The sequence below is a fragment of the Panthera leo genome, chromosome A3 (assembly GCF_018350215.1).
Source record: "Panthera leo isolate Ple1 chromosome A3, P.leo_Ple1_pat1.1, whole genome shotgun sequence".
Lineage (NCBI taxonomy): Eukaryota > Metazoa > Chordata > Mammalia > Carnivora > Felidae > Panthera > Panthera leo.
In genome coordinates this window covers 14,879,282-14,901,959 of record NC_056681.1, presented here as the reverse complement: position 1 = coordinate 14,901,959, position 22,678 = coordinate 14,879,282, and the positions used below count along the sequence as shown (strand labels likewise).

At 46.4% G+C, this 22,678-nt stretch overlaps 2 protein-coding genes across 8 annotated transcripts in view; one reads left to right on the top strand and one right to left on the bottom strand.

Annotated features, from left to right (window-relative positions):
* The window catches only part of SLC12A5 (solute carrier family 12 member 5), a 34,077-nt gene extending 33,958 nt beyond the window's left edge, over nucleotides 1–119 (top strand). For all 3 annotated transcript variants that reach the window (XM_042930109.1, XM_042930110.1, XM_042930111.1), the window contains one exon: nucleotides 28–119. In XM_042930109.1, the coding sequence (XP_042786043.1) occupies nucleotides 28–119 (92 nt within the window). The remainder of the gene's footprint in view (nucleotides 1–27) is intronic.
* Nucleotides 120–4,008: 3,889 nt separating this feature from the next.
* Nucleotides 4,009–22,678, bottom strand: part of NCOA5 (nuclear receptor coactivator 5) — a 30,132-nt gene continuing 11,462 nt past the window's right edge. Inside the window, exons 2-8 of one of the 5 annotated variants that reach the window (XM_042930793.1) lie at nucleotides 21,131–21,197; nucleotides 12,111–12,437; nucleotides 10,604–10,740; nucleotides 9,494–9,620; nucleotides 7,464–7,663; nucleotides 5,795–6,115; nucleotides 4,009–5,333 (exon numbers count right to left, since the gene is read on the bottom strand). In XM_042930793.1, the coding sequence (XP_042786727.1) occupies nucleotides 4,744–5,333; nucleotides 5,795–6,115; nucleotides 7,464–7,663; nucleotides 9,494–9,620; nucleotides 10,604–10,740; nucleotides 12,111–12,437; nucleotides 21,131–21,168 (1,740 nt within the window). In that variant the 5' untranslated portion in view covers nucleotides 21,169–21,197 and the 3' untranslated portion in view covers nucleotides 4,009–4,743. Of the gene's footprint in view, nucleotides 5,334–5,771; nucleotides 6,116–7,463; nucleotides 7,664–9,493; nucleotides 9,621–10,603; nucleotides 10,741–12,110; nucleotides 12,438–16,599; nucleotides 17,999–21,130; nucleotides 21,198–22,678 lie in introns of those variants that run through there. The other 4 variants (XM_042930792.1, XM_042930796.1, XM_042930795.1 and 1 more) reach the window with 4 other exon arrangements.

Genomic DNA, 22,678 nt, shown 5'->3' with positions numbered 1-22,678 from the left:
CGGCTTTTCTCCTTGACTGGCGCTCAGACATGGAGTTCCTCGAGGTCCTCACCGAGCACCTGGACCGGGTGATGCTGGTCCGCGGCGGCGGCCGCGAGGTCATCACCATCTACTCCTGAGAGCCAGGACCTGCCACCCGGGCCCGAGCGCGCCCGGCCGGCGGCCCCGGAGCCCTCGCCGCGCCCCCCGCCGCTGTCACCGTTTACATACAGACCCTGTGCCCGCGCCCTGGCCCCTTTCCCCGCTGCCTGAAGCCCGGAGGCCACGCCGCTCGGGGCTGACTCGGAGGGGACCGCCCCGCGCGGAGGCCGGAGCCCGAGCGCCCCGTTGGCTCGTCGCTCTGCGGGCCCGGCCTCGCCCCGCCGGAGGAGACGCTGCAATAAGGCCGGGGAGGCGCGGAGGGCGGAGGCGCGGGGCCGTGAGGAGCGCCCGCGGGCCGCGCGGCCGCGTCCCCTCCCCAGCCCCGCCCGGTCCTCCTCGGCGCCCCGGCGCGGGCCCGGCACCCGGGCGGCCCGAGGGCGCGCGGTGGGGAGGCCGCGCCCGGCCGGACCCGCCGCCCCTCCGCGCGGGGCCGCGCCTATACATAGTGTACAGGAGACATCGCGTGTATTTTTAACGTCCCCATATTTCTGTGACTAGAAGCGCAACGGACTTCTCTGCTCGCCGCCTTCGAGCTCTCCCGCTGGGGGCACGCGCGGGAGGCGGCGGCCTCGGGAGGCTGGGTTTTCCTGGACGTCCGCGAGTTTGGGAGCAAAAGTGCTTTCGGCCCAGGCGGGAGTCGTGGTCCTGGCCCCTCGACACCCCCGCTCCGCTCTCGCCTCCTCGCCCTTCCCGCGCGCCCCCGGCTTCCGACCCTTCCCGCAAGTTCGTTTTGGAGATGGGGTGAGACCAGCGCCCGGCTTTTCCTGGATCCGCCTCCCAGCGGCTGCGGAGACGCGCGCAGCCGCCTCTCGGCTCCCCGCGAGCCGGAGCCAGGACCGGGGAGGGGCTGCTGGGGGCGGGGGTGGTGAGGGGATGGGGGGCGGAGAGACCGAGGAAGCCCCGCCCCCGTGCCTTCATCGGGGAGCGGGCGTCTCTCCTCGTCGGCCGGTGGCCTGCTCCCCCTATCCCATGGCTCCTCGCCAAAGACTGAAACCGGGGAGCTGGAGGGCGTCCCCTCCCCGGAGTTGCGTCCCTGGGACAGGCGAGGGAGGAGGGGAAGCGATTTGGGTTTAGGGGCCAGACCCACCGGGGAGGCCCCAGCTCTGCTCCTGATGTTCCCTCCCCTGTCCCCACCCGGCAGCTGGCAGCTCCGGCCTCGGGGACCCAGCCGCCTTCTCCCGCGTGCCGGGGCCGGGACTTGCTGCCCAGCAGCGGCCTCTAGCTGCGTCTCCCAGGCACCCGGGCCTGGGGGAGGGCTGGAGTCGCCATGTGCTTTGTTCTAAGCGCCTCTCTGCCCTCCTCCAACCAGGACCCAAAGCCTTTCTTTGGCTTCTCCAACTCCAGTCCTTGGCGCTTCTGCTCCACGCAGCCCGGTCAGAGGCGCCGTCTATCCCTAGAGAAGGCGCATTGGGCGGGCTCCCTTCCCCCAGGGCACGTCACTAAGGGGGACAGGCACTGCATGCTCGTTCCAGCGCCCTCTGGGACCGGGTTCAGTACCTCCAGCTCCAGGTCCCTGACATTTGCACCTAGTTAGACATCCTGCCCACCTCCCGGAGCTGGGGCTACTGAGTACTCCTGACCTCACCACCTCCTTCCCTTTGAGCCCAAGGCGGAGAGCTGGAGCTGTTGCCGTCCATAGACTGGGTCAGGTGTGGCTGGAGGTAGGTCTCAGTATCTGCCTGTAGGCCAAGGCCCTCTGAGATTTGATAAGGGGGCAAGATGGACTCTCCGGAAGGTTGGAAATATTAAGACACCAGGCCCCCCCCACCTGACCCCCCTGCATCTTTCAAAAGACCTCCGAGAACCACAGCTGGGTCTAGCCTTCTGGGGGCCTGAGCATCCCCAGGCTAAGTGGCAGCCTGGGCAGAAGGGGAAGGGGCTGTATCAACACCACCAATTAGGGAACCAAAGTTGCACTATCTGGGCCCAGAATGTCTGGTTGGCAAGAGCAAAGTTTCTGTTGAAGAAGACAAACATCCCATAACAAAACCCAAGTTTTCTGTGCTACATGTGCAATATTTGTTATGAATGTTATCACAGGTCATTCATCAAATTATCTTTATAATCATTGTAGCTAGATGTTTCATGTCCATTCAAGTGACTTTTATTCTGAGTGCAATATTTCAATAGCCTCGTAGTGATAGTGTTGCTTTTGTTTTAGCCGATCTATGTGCAGGGCAATGCAATGAAGTTGAAAACCCTTGTAAATAGGAGAGGTTGCAAACCAAATCAAGATTATTTATTACTATTATTAGGCCTGCCTTTAATTTTCAGTGTGTTTCAGTATTCCGCATTCCGCCTCAGTACTGATCTTGTGTTCTTTGTGCCAACACGGAAAGGAGCGCGTTGGTTCTTTCCTTTCTTGTTGAATGCTCCTCCGCTCCCATTTAATGCTTTACAGCTTTTACTGTATTTTTTAGACTCCCGTCTGCACAAAATGCAATAAAAATAATTTTATTATACCCTTCACAGCCTGAGGTGTGCTGTATGGACCCTTGAGGGGGAAGGAGCGGAACTCAAGGTGGCTCTTCGGAAGGGGCCCTGCCTCATCACACCCCGACCCACGGTCCCTGGCTGGGCTGCGCCTCAGGGTCTGGTTGCCGGGGACAACCAGGTCAGGCCCGTGCTGGTCGACCTCGCCCCCTTCCCCAGGCTCCTGGCCCTTAAATGCTCTTCCAGGCTCCCACTTTCTATGACTCTACGGTTCTGCCAACTGCCCACATAGTGGGTAGAACACAGGGTGGCAGCTGAGGCCAAATCGAAGCAGGAGAGCACCCTGCTCCACTGGCCAGCGGCCAGAAACGGCCTCCTCAGAAACGTCCCTTTCCCAGAGTGAGCGGACAAGCCTGCCGCCACACTGAGAGTCCACCACAAACAAGCACGTTTAACACAGCATCATAATTAGCCAGCAGGCTTTTGCTCTGACCTGATGTTAAAGCTTCTGACCGGGGGAGGTGTGGCAGAAGAGGACTAGGGTTAGAGGAGGTTTTCGGGGCTGACCGCAACCACAGATGAGGACAAGAGGGGGCAGGCGTCATGGCAGACGGAAACCAGTCAATGTTCCGTCAGGGGCCCTCACCTTCTGACTGGGGAGGGAATGCCCCTGCAGTTATTCACACCCCAAAAAGACAACACAGCTTTTACTTTTTCATTTTAATAAAAAGTAATCATCTCATCTTATTAACAACACAGAATTCCAAAGAGGAAAAAAACACTATAGAACACAAACAGGTCAGAACATAAAACGCTGCCATCGGGGACCTTGAGTTTTTGAAAGCATTGTTCGCTCAGCCACTGGCAAGGACTCAGCTGAGGTCCCTGCCCTCCCTCATCCCTGCAGGGGACCCTTGAGACTGTGACCCACAGGGCTCTGATGAGCACCATCCCTAGGGAGAGGGCAGCTTCCTTTGGCTCCATAGAGAGCAGCAGCCAGAAGTCCTCTCTCTAATAATTTCACTCTGGCTCAAAAGTTATGAACAACCACCTGTATCAAGGACATGCCCAGCTACCAAAAGTCTGACATCAAAATGGTCCCTACCTCCTGCTGCTCAGAAACAGAAGAGTCCAAATGAAAATAAGAGCCTGATTTCTGAGCCAAAAGCTCAAAACAATCACTGAAAAAAAAAAGGGTATTCCCTGCCAGAGTCTAGAGTTGCTTTCTCAGAACCTCCATGAAACCAGCACTGGAGAGGGAGAAGCTGACAAAAACGTTAAGGGGGTGAGAGTGGTCAGGGCCCAGATTACAGTTCTTGTTGAACTGCTGGTGACTGGAGCTGTTCAATCCATTGGAGATCCTCCAATGAAATGAAAAGAAAGAGAAAAAAAGAAAGGAAGAAAGAAAGAAAGGGAAAGAAAGAAGAAAAAAAAGGAAAGGGGAGGAAGGAAAAGAAAGAAAGAGAAAGGAAGAAAAAAGAAAGAAAAGAAGAAAGAAAGAAAACCCCAAACTAACAACCCTGGATTAGGCAGAAAAGCGCCTGCTTCCGTGGCCGCCACGCACTCTCCTAGACAAACTCCAGAGCAGCTGCTTTATGAACCCTCCGGCAGACCCCATACACATGGAGCGGGGCACGAGGACACCGTGCCTGCCCAGCCCAGGCTGGCTTTCTGCAACCCTAGGAAGCAGCTGCAGACAGGAGCTTGAGCTCTGGTCGGCCTGTGTGAAGCTGAAAAAAACCTCGATAGGTTCAAAATGAACAAAGGCGGTGGCGACGGACATGAAAATGCTGTTCCAAACTCAGTCGATCGGGGCGTGGCTTCTTCCTTCTCCTCAACCCCCAAATCCAGCTGACAGAGACCAGAGAAACCCATGAAATATAAACTGAGCCCGGACACCTATACTGCCCAAGTGACCCCAGAGATATTTATTTTCTACAAAACAAAACCCAAAAACGACAAAAAAAGATACACCCCCAAATGCAGTATAAACTCTGACTCTGGAAGGAATAAGCAACAAAGCCTTGGGCAGAAGAGAGCAGGTGGTAGAAACATTCGATGTAGACCTGGAGAGGCGCAGAGAACATCCTCCAAGTAACTCTATTTGAACGCAGTAGGTGGGAGGAGGCCAGGGGATGAGGGGACTGGGGACAGTTGAGAGACTTAGCCTCAGTAATGCCTCTGGTAGGATCCCAACGGGGCCGGGGGCCGCCCCACCTGTGCTGTAGTTTGGCTAACCAGGTGGGAGAGAGCAGGGCCACTCTGGATCAGGGTGTCCAGAGCCTTCTGTACACTTGGATTGTCAAAGTTGATACCTGTGGAAGACACGGGCCTCTGGCTAGCCATGTTGCTAGCAGGTGCCAGGCGACTGGAAGGCTGGCCAAAGAGCCCTTGGGAAGGAGCCCCAGGCCTGGGGCCCATGTTCCGAGCAGATCCCGCCTGTCCCAAAATGTTTGGAGGCTGATTGCCAGAGGCCTGTGATCTTTGCTGAGGCTGGCTGTTCGCTGCCGTGGAAAAATTCTGGTTCTGGGTGTTTCCGGCAGCGACTGAAGGGGATGCAGAGCTGCTATTGGCCACAACCGTGCCACTATTGAAGAGGCTGAGGATTTTGGCCTGAAGCTCTTGCTGGGAGGTGGGGGGTGCAGCTGGAGTGGGTGTAGCAGAGGGGAGCACTTGGCCGCTCTGGAGCGGTTGGGAGCTTGGCTGTGTCTTCAGCGAGGCACCCGAGGTCGCCCCGAGTGGTTGGCGGGAAATCGGGCCTAAAAGACAGAAGGAGGAGGTATCTAGTTGAAAGTACCCTCCGCGGGCAGGAGGCTTAACAGCCAGGGAAGAACAACAATCACTGATCACATCAATCACATAGTACACAGACTATAACATCAATTTCCCAAAGGAGCTACTTCATGGTATATGCTGTCTCCAGAAAACAGCCTAGGTGCCCCAGAGGACTACTTAAAGGAACAAAGGCATCCATCTCGGTTACCAGGTAGCTGGCAATCTTAGCCCACCCATCGCCACATTAACTACAGGGACTGGAATTCAGTACCCAAATGTTACGTTATCATTACATCAGCAAGGATGGCCCGTGGGAGAACCCAGGGGACGGGCTCATTGCCCTTACCCACCCCAAAGAGCTTGGGCCTGCCACCCTCCCAACAGAGCCTGGGGGTTAGAGAAATGCAGAGTCAGAACTTCACCTCGGCCCTGCCACGTAGCTCACCAGGCAGAGAGTCGGTGCTGCTCCTCATAAGGCGCTCCTTCCGCTCTCGCAGATAGTTGATGATCTTGTCAGTCTCCTCGGCAGTGAGGTACCTGTTGTCTGCCAGTAGGTTGATGAGGCTTTGGATGGCTGGAGGGTGCCCCCCGCGCACTCCTTCCTCGGGGCCTCCGCGCTCCCTTTCCTGCAGGATGGCTTCATCTGCCATCTTGGCTGCCTGTCTGGCAATCTCCTCTCGCTCCTTCTCCCGGCACTCATTCTTATAGCGCTCATAATTTCTGGCTACCAGCACCATGGCGTCTGCCTGGGGCATGTTGCGATGCTCTGTAGGAGAGAATGACAGGAGTTATTTTCTCCCATGACAGTTGTGAGCGCCCAACTTCTGGACTCTACCAAGCCTTTTCTAACCTCAAACCGGCAAGAAAACCATTCTGGTGACAAAAAGCCTTACGATGCGGAGCAGAGCGGGGGAGACGAAGGCTGGAAAGACAGGTGAATAGATTTCTTTGGTGGGGAACACACACACCTTTCACAGAGCTGGTTCTTCGGGGGAATTCCTAGATCACAGACTTGTAGTAAAAACCAAAGAAACATGACAGTCTCCCACAGATTCAAAAAGACCACATGGGGAATAACCATGGGAGGCAGGCTGCAGGGGGCCAAAAAGCTCTTCTGTAAAGTCTGGCTCTCTACTGTGACACTCAGGATAGAGCTGGCCTACTGTTTCTGAATTCATCAGTTCAAAGGTCATGCATTAAGATCAAATGTGACCCTAAATAACCTCCTCTCCTTACCCATGGGCAACGTGACCTACAGGGTGGTGAGAAGCCTCAGAACGTCACAGAAATGCCCTCACACATCTTGAGGACTACTGCTCAGAGACACAAATGACCTAGTGAGAGCCCTATGTATTTTATGGTTATGGGTAACAAGTCAGGCAAAGAGATTCCGACGTGGTGGAAAAAGGGCAAAGTCCAGTCCGGGCTGGAAGAGCAATGGCCAGGGCCATCGGTTGGCTGAGTCCTAACATCCTGAGTGTGATGTACTAAAAGCATCTTCAGGGAAGGGCTTCAAGGACTTCCTGGGCCTCCTCCCTGCTCTCCTGCCCCCTCTACTTCTCTAGCACACTTGCAGACTATCCCATCGCCTGTCGTGTCCTCAGTCCCTTATTACAAAGTCTAATGAAAGCAAGGGTTCTAGCACACTCCATGCGGTGCACGTCTGCCAGAGGTGTGCCGGCACCTGCTCTCAATGGTGAGAGCTGATAGTGCACGTCTCTTCCCAACCGTCCCTGAAGTGACTGCATGTTGGTGGCTTGAAACAAGACACACAGGGGGAGCATTTACACCATCAGCAAATGCTGTGAACCACAATGCCTCCTGCCCCCTTCCCAGAACTAGTGGTTACACGTTTACCAGCATCCCGCTATGTATACCTGAGAGCTAAATATAATGTTTTCCATATAGCAGACCCAGAACTGCATCCACTGAAAGAATATCAGACGAGTAAGTGACTATGCAAGTCTCCTCCAGTGTGCTTATAAAAGGGCCCCACCATCTTTGAGCTGACATACGAGTCATTTGCCCCAAACCTGCTTCTTCTCAGTAGGGCATCAAAGAATTAATGGACTAGTGACTATCTCTGGAATTCTAACCCACTTGGGCCTCCGTACCTTGTGGGGTTCCGAACATGATGTTGACTGTGCACGAGCGGTGAATCTGGTGTTGCTGGGTGATGACGATAGCAAAAGGAGACCCTCCCCTGCTAACATCCTCCAAGGCTTGTGACAGTGACACCTCTGTGTTGAGGAAGATCAAGTCCACTACCATGCCTAGGTCTCGTACCTTCCGCCCCACAGATTCAGCATAATCTCTGCAGGAACAAACAGGATCCAAGTGAGCACTCCCTGACCAGCTCCCAATCTGTATACTGTTGCACCTCAGCCAGCAGTGTGTGCTTCTATGGAGAGTTCAAATCTTAGCGCATCCCGTGTCTCCCTAGTGCCCTCTTCAGGCTCCAAGAATCTAGACCAATTCCATCCCTTACACCAGAGTTCAGAATGGTTATGCCTAGCTCAGAATGGTCACATATTAAGCTACCAACAGCACAGTCCTTAGTACCCAGGTCTTTTTCTTGATCCTGCAGAGCAAGATCCTTAAAAACCATCCTGCTGCCCAAGACTTGAGGCATGTACCTGTCTCTGGGGTGCTGCACAATAGAGTGGAAAAAGCATGGGCTTTAACGCTAGGAGGAGTCTGGATCCCAACCTTATCATTTACTTACAAAATTGTGAGGATTTAAGCACATCCTTCAACCTCTTACAAACTTGTTTCTTTACCAACAAAACAGGAATATGGCTCCACTCATGTCATTCCCCTGACCTTCTCTCCAATCTAAATTAGATCCTTGATATATTTCTTCTCAAAGGGCTCATCACCAATACCCCCATTTTTGTTGTCATCTGCCCAACTAGGGTGTAAGCTCCACCACAGGAAGGGGCCCTATATACTTGCATCCCAGTACCTAGCTTCGCCATACATGTAAGAGATGAGCTGAATGAACACACATGTAACGTGATGACTGCGAAGATTAAAAATAATTTAAGTAAATCGCCTAGCAAGGGATAGCAGAGTAGGTGCTTAGAAAATAACAGCTATTATCCGGTGTCAAGAAAAAAAAAAAAAAAAGCTATCCACGGTTAAAACTGGCATCCATCTCTAAACAAGGCAGCCCAGAGCCTGGGAACTCTGCCTGCTGCTTGGTGTCTCGACACCTATTTCCCTAGTCTCTGCCTTGAAATTAGCTCTTTAACCTCAAACTGCTAGAAAACACATGAAGTTATTTACTAACCACCTGGGGAAAGGGAACATAGCCAGTGCCAAGCCTGCAAGCTGCTATGCTCCCTTGTGCCTCTCTGCTCGGTCTCTTCAGGAAACAATGTGAAAAAGCGGCAAGCGAAGAGGTACTGTGAACTCTGGATTGGCTAGAACGGTTTCCTGACAGTTCTGCAAGATCACGGCACTTCATAAAGAAGGCCTGGCAGGCAAATGCAGAGACACGTGCCTCCCGAAGTGGTGGGGGTTCGGGGTGGCTCCATGAAGGGGGCATCTATTGCTTTGCATGACCAACATATATTCCCTCTTCAGTTTTCCTTTGGGAAAGCACCCTTCTCCTACTCAGTCCACATGATTCCACAGGCCTAATCCCACCTGTGGCTCTAGGAATGGGGCACATGACCCAGCCCTGGCTAATCGGGAATCTTAGCACCGCTGGTTCAAGGATGGGACAGTGAGCCAGGTCAGTCCAATGAGAAACAATTCCAGGCCTTTAAATGGAAGCACTGGGAAACAGAGGCTTTTGCTGAGACAGATGTATAGGGTTAGTGCCATTCTGCCTTTTCCAGTAGAAAGCTTGCGTGAGAATGAGGGTAATACAGAGACCAAGTCTTGATGACGTGGTTTGACACTGGATGTGGCCATACCTGATATTCCCAGTCAAGCAAACTAAAAATTTCCCTTTGGGGCGTAAGCCAGTTTGCAATGGGTTTTCTGTCAAGCCACAACTGACAGAACTCTGGCTCAATGTAGGAGAGCAATGCTAGAACCCACAGCCCAAGTTCAGTGGGTACGGCCGCCAAAGGAAGTCTTCATTTCTCTTCTGACCCTTCTCCTTACTCAGGAGAAATAACCGAAGGATTCTTACTTAGTCTGCTTGTTGACCACAATCACAGAACAATCAACAGGCCTCTCAGCATCAAAGCGTCTCTGGATTTCCTCAAAATACTGACGATAAAGCTCTTCTCTACGCCGTTCCTCACGTTTCAAACGTTCTGTAAGACACCGACAAGGAAAACTGAAATATGGACTGTGCCTTTCTATAAAAATAAGCCACAGACCTTACTTTAAATCCTACAAGTATGTAGGCCAAGGTCGTAATATACATATACTCTGTCTGAGTTACTCTTCTGGACTACCTCCTAAAAATAGCCAGTATTATTATTTTTTATTACTATAAATTCATTGAAATGGAATGGCTGGATTAGAGGGCATGGTCACTTAAATGCATCATCTGCTGCATACTGCCAAACTGCCCTCTAAAGGCTGTTACTAACTTATCCCTTCACAGGGGTAGATTACCTAGTGCTAGTTCTCTGCATCTTGGTCAACATTGGGTGTTGTCATTTTTAAACATTCCTGCTAACTTGACAGGTAAAAGATAGTATTCCATTACTATTCTAATTTGCATTTTGGGGACAATTATTTAAGACTCTCATTGACAGATATTTGTTAATTTGTTCCGGAAAAAAAAAAAAAAAATCATGTGGTAAAGTTTTATTACAAATTAAAAATGAGGCTCTTATTTCAACTACAAAACAATTAAGAAATCTTTAAGGATGTATTGAGAATAATCAGGCTTTGAAAAAACATTTTGTCTTTATCTAAAAAAGAGACACTATTAGGTAAAAATTACATATAAAACAAAAAAAACCCACATCACATGCCGCACAGAGAGTGCAGACAGTTGTAGTTATTTGGTTAACAGGCAAAAAGCAAGCACTTATTAATCCTCTCCAGCTGTAATCTTTTGTTCATTTCTTATTGCTACAATTTTGTGTTTACTTCTTGTTACAGGACTAAAGCAGATGATAGTAATCTTGCATTTTACAAATTATTTTCAAGCTAAATGTTCCCTACATACTAATAGACTATCTGTATTTCTTCTTTTTGTGGATTGCTTAGCCAAGTTGCTAGTCCCTTTCCAGTTGGTTATTTGTAAAGTGTTCTATCAGTAACAAATAAACTGCTACTTTACCTTTTGCACGAGACTGACTTTCTGGGCCTGGAGGGCCTCGTCCATCAAAGCTTTCTCTGTAACGGTCAAAGTAAGGGTCGTCCTTCCTCCTGCAATAGTCATCCATTCGCAGGTATCGGTCATAAGAGCTTTCTCTCCTGAAAAGTGGGAGAAATTTGCACAAAGTTAAAACTCACCTATCCTGCAAAACTCAGATATAGAGAATTCTTCAAGGCCCAGTCCCCTGTGAGGAAGCAGCACAGTAAGGCAGTGGACTCTGGGATTAGACAAACGAAATTCACCGCGTATCAGTTCGGTGGCTGTGACTCTTAACCTGCCTTGCAAAATGACTGGAGGATGTACAGAAAGCTCTCAGAATAGTTTCTGGCTTAAAGTAAATGCAAAATAACTAATAGTAATGACTGATATTAATTTTGAGGACTCCCATCCCCCCTGCCTGTGCTTTTTAAAAAATTGTTGTTTAAAATACATACAGAAATACAAATATTTCATATAAATCTATACATAAATTTCTCATCACCCTGAGCAGAACACTCATTAAGCAGTAACTCTTCACTTCCCATCCCTATAACCTCTAATCTATTTTCTGTCTCTGTGAATTTGTCTTCTCTAGATATTTCATGTAAGTGGAATCACACATTATTTGTTCTTTTGTGTTTGTCTGGATTACTTCGTTTAGCATGTTTTCAAGGTCCATCCCTGTTGCAGCAGGTGTCAGAATTACCTTCCATTTTATGGCTGAATGATATTCCACTGTATGGACAGATCACATTTTTTAATTCATTCACCTTCTGACAGACTTTCGGGTTTTGTCCATCTCCCAGCCACTGTGGAGAGTGCTGCTCTGCACATTTACATGCAAGTTATCTGTTTGAGTCCCTCTTTTCAAGTCTTCTGGGTACACACGTGGAGTGAAATTGATGGGTCAGAGCAATTCTACTGCATTTAATTTTTTAAGGAACCGCCTGCCAACTGCTCTCTACAGCGGCCATACTACTTTACATTCTGACCAACAATGTTTGAGGCTTCCAGTCTCTACACCTCGCCAGTGCTTGTTCTTTTCTTTTGTTGTTTTCCTTAGTAAATTATCACAGCCGTCCTAGTGGGTTTGAGGTGGTATCTCATCGTGGCTTTAATTTGCATTTCCCTGTTGACTAATGATGCGGAGTCTTTTCACAGACTTACTGGCTACGTGTGTATCTTCCCTGTGTTTTCGCACTGCCAAAACAATTTGCACTCCATCTTTTTTGTCCATTGGCACAATACTACCTTTCATAGGCTACAGGGAGAGATCCAGATTCATTCACTAAGTATAATTCATTGAACATCCACACATTCAGCAAATATTTATTGAGGAGCACATCGCCACTCGCTAGGCACTGGAAACCTAAGGCTGATAAAGTCACTGTCCTTACAGAGTTTCCAATTAGTTCAGCAGAACACCCATAAAAAAAGACTGTTACAAAAAAACCCCAACAAAGATCTACGCGGATGGCTGAATATGTACCTGTACATGGGCTCTCGGGAGTCTCTCATATCTCTGTATCTGTCATACATGGGGTCCCGGTGATCCCGAAAATCCCTAGAGTCTCTTAGATCACGAAAGTCTCTAAGGTCCCTCATGTCCCGAGCATCACGCATACTTCTGCTGTCTCTGTGATCCCGAATGTCTCTGCTATCTCTGTGGTCCCGCAAGTCTCGGGGGTCTCGAATGGCTCTGCTATCCCGGGCATCCCGGCCATTTCTGCCATCCCTGGGCTCTCTCCTTGGACTTCCTCGAATTGGGGATCGATCACGTCTTGTATCTCGACCATCTCCAAAGCCATATGGATCTCTGTGGGAGGTAGCAAGAAGAAGCTAAGACAAAGAAATTGAAGGTAGCCAACCCTTCAGCTCTTTAATGGAGGAAGCCCCCACCCTTTCCAAGCATTTTTCTCTAAAACACAGCAGCCAAACAGTGAGAACATGACTACAACTTTAAAGACAGTCACCCATCTCATCAGCAAATAAAGACTAGTAGGTTCCAGGATCTCAAAAGATTAGGACATCAGAGGAAGAATGTATGACCCAAAGCCAAATGTCTTGACTGCGGTCATAGTATTTGTCAGGTTTCAGGGAGTAATTCGGTATTCCTTACACCATGTTATCACTTCCACAGGTTTTCAGAGTGAAAGCATCTTTCCCCTAGAACCTGTTTTTTCCAACCAGACTCGTTTGAAAGAGATTTTAAAAGGGGGGAAAAGTTGGAGGGACACAGTAAGGGGCAAGACTCATGAAGAAAAAAGGAGCAAATGCACAATCTCATACAAAGGAACAGTGATCAAAGTAGTTGTCCCTGAAGTACAGAAAACTTCACTTAAAATATATAGTATGATAATCAAATTAAGGGAAAAAAGAAAAAGTACAATATGATACACACACAGTAAAGTAGAAGAACACTCAGCTTCTTTGTCTTTTCAACATAGTCATTGAGTAGTGAGTGGTCTCTCTTAATCTGAGTTTAATGCAGAACCCAGTTCCCTCCCCTCTTTTAAAACAGTGTTTGAAGTCACAGACGTATTTGTGCTGATCTCATTCAATATTCTTCATGAGACATTCCACTCCACTGGAAACTCAACCTATCTAAAATTAAACTTCTTATTCAACCCATTTCTTACTCAGTCCCATTCCCGACTTTTTCACTTCTGCCGAGATTCATTCTTCCTAGTTACCAAGGTTTAAGTTTTTGAAAATTAACGTTGATTCTTTCTTTCCTATCCCCATTAAGTCACCTGAATCTTGTTCATTTTTCCTTTTCATTCCCCCTGGATTCATCAATCCAAACCCTTATTTTTATGCTCGGTACCAACAAGTTTCCAAAACACAAACCAAAAACCAATCTTCCAGATTTCAATTCATTCTACACATAAATATCAGATTAACCATCCAAATTTCCACCTGTTGCCAATCACAGCTTGACGATCACATTTCTGTGTACCCCTCCATAACAAATCTGGACTTTCCAACTATTATCCCTCCCCCATTTCCTGATTCAACCCCCTCAGGTCTGTTCTTATATGACTTAACTCATATGACTCTTATCTGCTTCAGGATTTCTGTTCATATGATTTTTCAACTTGGAATATTTTTCTTGCACTTAATGCAAGTATCATCCAATCCTCACAGGCAAATTCATGTCTCAAATCGTCCAAGAAATCTTCTCTAATCTCCCTAGTAACTGCTGATCTTTCTGGCTGCTCAATGCTTAGAACACTTACTATTCCTATTACTCATCTTGATATAGTTACGTTTTTACAACAATGTCTTCTTGTTTGACCTACTTTAAGGATTACCTCCTCCATAAAATCTGCCCTAAACTCTTGAACTTCCCCAACAAATATGTTCCTCCTCCAGTCCTTTCCATCTCGATAAATGCCACATCTACCTACACTGTTGCTCAAGCTAGGAAACTGAATGTCATCTCTTCCAAAGTCCCAACTGCTCTTCCAATCATATTTTCAAATTCTGTCCATTCTTTTTCTGAAATTGATTATCAATTCTGCCCATTTCTTTACCTTCATTAATACCACTAAAGGCCAACTCATAATGATCTTTCCCTAACACAGCAAGAGACTTCTAAAGTGGGGAAAGATTTCCCCATTTCTGCTCTTGCCTCTTTTTCTAATCTTTTTTCCAGATTATTCTAGGGTGATCTTTCAAATACATAAAACCTTTTACTGGTTTCCCACAGTGTTCAGAATTCAATCCAAAATCTCTACTAAGGCTGGGCAGGTGCTGCATGGTCTTGGCTGTTTTCTCCAATCTTGTCCCCTCCCCTCCCAAGTTCACCATTATCTTGCCACACTGGCCTTTCAGCTAGAACTAGCCAAGGCTTTTCCTGATGCCTCTACTTGAGCGGCAAAAACAGATCCACACTCATTCTCTATGTCTCAGCACAATGAATGTTTCTTACCCCTGATTCTAACAGTCTAAAAGTTTACTTTCTGCCCTTAAATCCTGGCCACGTTTTCTCATAGCACTGTTTTTGTCACTTATCACAATTTGACACATCTATTTACTTGTTTAATGTCTGCTGTCAGACTGTGAGTCCATGAGGACAAGGACTGTCAGTGTGACTCTCCACCATAAACCCACTATGTAGGTTTATAATGTCTGGCATATGCAGCGAACGCTCCATGACTATGCGCAATGAACCTTGCTCCTGTACGTGTTTCTGTCGCTGCACTTATCACACTGTTCTGTAATTATGTTTACATGGCTTTTCTATTAAAGACTAAGCTCTTTTGAAGTCTTTGGATCCCTAGGACGACAGCACGGAGCTCAGTGTTTAATGAACTGAATTTTCCAACTGAACTATAAGCCTCTCATGAGCAGGCATCCTGTTTCGTTTATACTTCCGTCATCTATCATGATTACACATTACTAGGCAGCCATCATGATGCCTTGCCATCAGCTTGGTAGAGAGCCTCAGTTCCACTTCATCCACAAGGGCACAGCGAAACCAATTTAAATGCCCATTTTGCATCTATGAAAAGTCCTTGTCATATATTTTAAGGCTCACAAGTACTCCTGATTTGTGGGAGACCAGGGAATTTAAATGAGGTACTAACCAGTTTTCCTATTCAAGTGCAGACTGACCAAGATTCTTACTCTGGTTTTTCTTATTAGGTCATATAATCTTCCTCACATGTATAACATCTGCTAGAGTATATAATGTGGGCAAACACTCAAGATTCTATGGGAAGGGACAACCATTAAGTATTTTTGGATTAATGATCGGTAGATAAACCTGCCTTGGGGAGCAGTTGGAAGCAGCCATTAGAGGTAGAATCAGATTTCAAGTGTTGTTGGCAATCAGGGATGAGAGAGATCATGAACCTGACAGACCACAGACCACACACACAGCCTTTGGGTGTTGGAAATGAGGGGTGGGGATATGGATAAGAACACCGAGTCACAGCACATGATCACAGCCTTAGGATAAGTATAAAGGCCGTATCACTCTCATTCTTTTGAATCCACTGAAGTGCCTTACTTACCTGTCAGAGTCCATCCCTGGAGGCTGACCATAACCCGAGATTCCCAAAGTCTCGGCTCACGCTTCCAGTGTGAGAAGGCAAGCACTCCCTTCCCCTCAATGAATCTAAAGTCCATGTGCAACAAAACTACTAATTCCCCCTCAATTGCCTTCTGGGTAAAATGTAGAAAAGACGATATTCACAAGGTGGAAAGAACCAAAAGAATGGTGGAAGTAGGAACACAGAAGACAACAATTCTCTAAAATGAAAAGGCAAAGCTTTTCTCCTTTCTCCAAAAGATGAGCAGTATGGCAGAAGCTGTTCTTCTGGAGACAAAAACAAAAAACCTTTTAGGGTCACTGTAGGACCCAAATCAAGAATTCCCCAGAACAAAAGGGCTTCTGCTGCTGGCCCCAACATCTTTCTCAAAACAAGAACCAGCTAACAAAAGGGAGGTACAGTGTGCAGGATTCAGAGTGCCGCAAGGACGAAGCCCCTGAACAAGATGCGTGACCTTAGATAACAAGTGGGTTAAAAGCAAGTTTCTGGAGCCCAATAAGGCTCAATCTCATCCCATGGCACCAGAGGTGTTTTACTTAGACCAAATGCAGTGTACCCTTAGGTACCAGGTCACTAGAGGCTAAAATGAAACCGAACCTTTAAACTGAACCAGTTAGAGAAATTTCAGCACTGGAGTCCACAAACTGAAGGCAGATGACAAACACTACTAAAACTGTTATAAATTTCTCATCTATTCAGCTGGGAAAAAAAGCCAAGTGCTCTTTGCCTTGAGAGAAATATCGTCATATCATTTGGAAACACGTGACGGGGAAGGGAAGGATGGGTGAAGGGAAAAGCCATGGCTCAGGTGGCAAGTGATGTGCTTCCGGAAGAAGTGCTTCTCTTCCTGGGGACTAAAGAGGTGCGCAGAGCACTAGGCGTTTGAGAGCCTACAGAGTAAGAACGACAAATGACCACCTTGGAAGAGCACGACGGACTGTGAGCTTTTCTTCCTCCAGAGAATGAAACCTCAAGCCCAGGATGGTGTTCTTTGTCCTTGGCTCCACAGAACATTCCGGAGAAAGACCTCTGTCCTTTTTTGTTGGCATCTCCGTTCCGCCTTTCTGTTCAATGGAATATTTTCCTTGGGAGGGCCAGTTTTTTGTTTACTCCTGAAAAAAAATTCTCCAATAGCTCTTGGTACTTCTGTTCTGTCACAGATACTGTCCACAAATATCATGATCTAAATGGCTGGCTGCTGTGTGATGTTGATCCCCCACCATGATGGCTCCGTGCTACTGAGAAACGGAGACAACAGACTTGTGTGGAATTTTGCCATTAGGTGACAGCAGGATATGGGGTGCAATGAGGTATCACACCTCACAGATCTGAATTTTGTTAAGTGTCCACGCTTCTCCCTAGGAAGCACACTGGTGATTTTCTCAAGCACAAATATGACTTTTCTGCCGGTAGAGGTGGCACTTGCTCTGAGAATCGACGGCTGTTCGTTAAGTGTTAGTGCCCGGTATCTTAACTTGTGAGGCTCACCTAGAGCTAGCGCTGTCTCATACCCAAGAGCAAGTGGTCATCAGAGGAATCAGCGCCGTGGATATGCAGAAATCACCTTGGGCCACGTAAGAAAACTGTCTACGGCTAGGGTATTTCTGAGGAACCGATCTTGGACCACCTTCACCAAAGAGGCACCAGGCCTAACATCCTCAACAAATACGTGGGAAAAATTCTCTGCAGAGCTTTTGATGTACACAAATTAGTTCTATTTGCTCTTTTTTATGCCAGGCAGGAAGATTTAGGAAATACGGCATCTCATTTGGAGGTCACATCTGTGTCGGGGTATGCTCCCAAGACCTGGATTGCCAGGGAGTTGAGCTGAAGATGGAAACGGAGAACATCTGAGGTACAGTCAGAATCACGGTCCAGTCTTTAAAGAAGGTAAAGGCCAGCGCCTAGTACCAAAGCTAGACAACTTACGTGGTAACTAAGCAATGCGCTCAAGAGTCCAATGAGGCGGTCCAAGGGCTAAATGATGCGAATTCAGGCCGAAATTGGATCCGGAGCAGGGATCCCTGATGCAGCCATTCTGTGCTTGGCCGGACCAATACTGTTAGAACTACACACTGACAGCTGGAGTCATTAGGGAGGCACATTACTGAACAGAGAGCAATGCCAGCAGAACTGTGGCTCACGGAGACGTTTGAAGAGGTGACAATCCTGTGAAAACTCCCAAAGATACGGAGGTGTTTTGACACTCAAGGTTAACGTCCAGCAAAACAAGGTGTTACGAAGGTCTTGCCAGCATGCTTAGAAACTATTTTATCAAAAGTAGCAACACCGAAGACATAAAAGTACAACTTAAGGGAAATATTTGCCACAAATACACGCCCCCCCCCCCCCCCCCCCCCCCCGGAAACATTGCATTCCCTACGGCAGGGGACACACAAATGATTAGGGTTGCCAAATGAAGGTAGTTTGGCTGTTGTCAAGAGACTGGAATTACTTCAAGGCTTTGACTGGAAGTATGCACCCAAAGAGTGGTATCTAGTGTTCACCCTTGAAGAAATGATTAGATTCTTCCAGGTTCACTAGTCATCCATCTTGCCTACTTATTCCATTTTATTTCTGCCCTCTTGGTACACCTTAAGAGACAATACATGATCAGTACGATGATCAAAATGTTAGTATTCTGTTTTGAATATTCAATTTTTCTGGCTTTAGAGTTTCTTTTTTTATTAAAAAAATGTTTTTTAATGTGTATTTATTATTGAGAGAGACAGCATGAGCATGGGAGGGGCAGAGAGAGGGGCAGACACAGAATCTGAAGCAGGCTCCAGGCTCTGAGCTGTTAGCACAGAGTCCGACACAGGGCTCGAAATCACCAACTGCGAGATCATGACCTGAGCCAAGGTCAGACGCTTAACGGACTGAGCCGCCCGGGCACCCCTGGCTTTAGAGTTTTTACATTTTTATTCTTAAAGGTAAAAAACTGGGACTCTCTGCTCAGGTTTGAGATGGGGCTCAGAATAGATTTTATTAAATGCGAACATCTTTCTTCCTTGAACTTTATTAATAAGCATGACAGTATGATACTTCATCACGTTAAATAACATGCTGAGGAACCCAGTCAGGGACACAGCACCAAGGGGGAAGACTGACTTTTGATGGAAATTGAATTAGTCTAGCTGTGCCTCCTAATGATTGTAAAAAAAAAGCAGGAAGCTATTGTCCTATCTGTATCCCAAATAATCTCATTTTAGAAACTGTTACTGAGGAAGGGGGGATTTTAAAAGGATCATATGTATGTATCTAGTAGGGAGAACGTTTTAAAAGGCCCCCTCTAACGTTGTTTGTATGTTATTAAAAAAAGAAGAAAAGCATACAGCTGTTTTTTCCATTACAGATGAAATTACAGAGTGGCATTTTAAGTTGGGATGAAATTAATCTTTTTAACTTAATGTCCTGGCAATAGCTATACTGGATTCCAAGCAGAGGAGATGGTTATTTCCCCAACACTACCAATGTTTGTTGAATACCTATAATCAATTGGAAATATCAAAAGCAGTTGGTTAAGTGTCATTAACAGGATGACATAAATCTACTACTCTGTATTTTGCAATGTGCCTTGGTTTTTTGTTGTTATTTTGGTCTGTTTTTTGTTTTCTTTTTTTGCCTGAAAAAACACACAGATATTATCTAGAGATTGTAAGTATTGTGGGGAAAAGAAAGAGTGGAGAGGATTTTACTAGTGGAGTCAGGGTCTACATAGTTACCAATTTCATACTCCTTCTGGTAAGCTACCTAGTCCAGAAACACACACATCAGAGCTCCTCGGAAAGTGGATACACACTGTTATCTCCTTTTAAGCCACTTGGCAACCACAGCTTCCAACGGAAGCCCCATATTTCTGACTGTTAGTTAGATGCAAACTCTCAGCCCTCTGTAGTCCATGTTTACTGGGGCAATGAGGAGCACAGATGGGACTGCCCAACATCTCCAGTATGGTCTGATGCAGCATAATGGAAGCAGACATCATACGGAACTGCTGCAGTTCTACAGGGTTCATTTAAGTTCTTCAGGATGCTCACACATACCCACAAAATCAACCAACACAGTATTTACCTGCAAGCTGCAGGCATCCCTTATGGTGTTAAAGACAACAGACATAATGCCAACGTATATGCTCACTTGTGCGGTGAGACTAATGGAGGGCCAGGGCACCCACGTGGCAGCTATAGTGTAGCTATAGTTGTGGTGTCAGATTCAACTCCTCTGCACCGGCAGAGTGCTCAAAGAATCCAACTGAAATCACCACCTTGCTGCTACAATCTGCTTGAACTCTGCCGAGCAGTCGTGTATAATCTATTCCTGCTAGTTTAGAAAATACCCATCCTTCACATCTAAGTGGGACGATATACACCAAACATACAGCAGCCATTCTTTCCTATAAGTGGGCAACAAAATATAGGTGTCTCAAAGGACAGCTGTATGTTATGTGTAAGTGAGTTGGGTATGTCCCGGGTGACCTGTGGAGCTCCTAGTACATTGCAGACTAGGATTCATTGTACTCAGCAGTGTTCAGTTCATTATAGGAAACGTAGTCTATCATGGTATATAGTTTAGGTGTATAGTTTATTGTGGGAAATCGGTACTTTTACTTAGAGGAAAAAGCAAAATCCATACTGAGTATGCATTTGGGCCATGAAGAGACGCCAGATATGAAATACAGCGTATCTGCCTGCAATCCACACAAAAGTGCACACGCTGCATCTGCTAGTTTGGAGACTGTATCTTTGATGTAAATGGCAACATTAATAAAACCCTTCTTTGAGAGAAGGGGCCAATTTAATGCATATCTCAAGGGTATACATCAGGACAACCTCTTTTGTATATATTAGCAGAAAGAATATATTAGGGAAATGCCTTTTATTTCCAGAAAAGCTAAGAAAAAGGGAGACTTTTGAGAGCTGGAGTGTTTTTTGCCCTTTTTTATTTCCCCTCGAACAGTAACCCAAGCATGCGAGCAAACAGGGGATCTGCAGCACAGGCACAGCAGCAATCTCTCAAGCAGCACTTTCCGTAAACCTGGGTTAACATCTGGACCGGCAGCCATGTGGAATGAAGAGTCGAATCTCTGATGCCCGCTGCAGCGCAGCAAAGCACACACCAACGACCCCGGGGCACTCCTCCTGCTGTGGAGGCTCCCATTGACACGTGAGCTGGGGACAGAGAGGTTTATCCTCTTCCAATTGCCTGCAACTCATGTTGCAGGCTGAACTTGCTGGGTTTGTCACCGAAAACACAAAGCTTCTCTGCATCTCCTGATGTATGTTTAAAAAAAGCAGCAAGGCCTTTCACACAAGGTTCATGTTCTTATTGTTTGCTTGAGCGTTTCTGATTTGTTGGGGGGAAGAAAAGACCCTTGATGTACGAAGTTGGGCTTAACTCCCCAGAGCCCAACTCTCCCAAGGTAACTCACTGCTTCAGGGTACTTTACCTTCGTGTGGGGCTGGGTCTTGATGGAGCCGTATTCATATTTCTTCTTTCCGCTGCCTTATTAATATCTGAAAAGAATAATCAACCCATCTGTTCAATGCTACGGAATAAAAACAAAATCATCAGCACATTTCAAATGAAAGCAACAACAAAAAAACTACAATGACAACCAGATGGTGTAAGAAAATCCATTCAGCAGACACACTGTCACTTGGGCAATTTTTATTAAGTCACGGCAGTACATTGTCACGGTTTCGTAAGGAACGTCCCTCAGTTTTCTAGCTAACACAGTTTGCATAAAACGGGTTATGTCAATGCTTTAACACTCTGCCAAGTCACAAACTTAACAACTGCCCCTTCCAAAAGGGGAAACGGTTGTCTTCTAAACTCTTGGAGAGCCAGCTCTAAGATTCTTTTTTGAGGGAAGGAGAGTGGGAGAAAGAGAAGGCGAGAGTTAAAAAAAAAAAAAAAAAAAAAAAAAAAAAAGAACAAAGGCAAATAATTCCACTTTATGTGACAAAGAAGTAACAACTGGACCCTGCTGTCTTAAAACTTCCAATATCCCATGAAGCAGGCCTACTTTTAATGTGCCTTGTGTTGCATTCCATTAGATAGAATTCCAGAATGACATGTAGGAAATTAATTTTCTTCCTAAACAAAGTATATTATATGTTAACATCTATAGCCCTCACAGATAAGTAGCTAAGAATAAGAATTGGCATTTGGTATAATAGGGTTAGATAACAAAACACTTCACATAAGAAGTTTTCATTAGAGAAGACTGGCATTTACAACTAGGTAAGGGAGAACAGTAGAATCGTACAAACTTACTTAGAAAAGCCAATTTGTGCAGTTAAAGCCTGCTTGCTAAATACAAATCTGCTTTGCAAAAATGAAGTGAATAATACAAACACCATGTATAAGAAAGAATTGATGAAGTATCTAAAGAAATGTACCCATCTATGTCCAAAGATAACACAGACCAATTTTTATATGACTTAAAAATGAATAAATTCATTCATAATTTCATTCTTTAGTTGAATGAAGAAATAAAACTGTGTCCTGCTATGGTGTAGTTTTGTTCCCCTTGTTCCATGTTAAGTGATTAGTAGTGTATCTAATGACATTAAGTGGTATTAAGCACTCACATAATTAGAGTGCTTTAAAATTGTAATTATGTATTTAAAAAATTCCAACCAGAGTCCTATGGTGTGAGAGACTATAGTAATAACCAAAAGTTTAAGAGGTCTGGCACAGACTTTACCCCGCTATGTTGTCAACTTCTGAGTTCCTGTTCAAGTGAGAACGATCTTCACTTCCATTTTAAGTCAGAGTTTCTATTATGTCTAGAAGAATGACTTTTGATAAATTGAAGGTAACATAAATTTAAACAGTAAGAGAAGCACAGTCCACCCTAAACTGCCTCTCACATTTTCAATTAAGCAGACCCAAGCTATCATCCAGCTATATATCCAAGAGAAATGAAAACATGTGTCCACACAAAGACTTATATGCAAACTTTCATAGTAGCATTATACATAATAACATA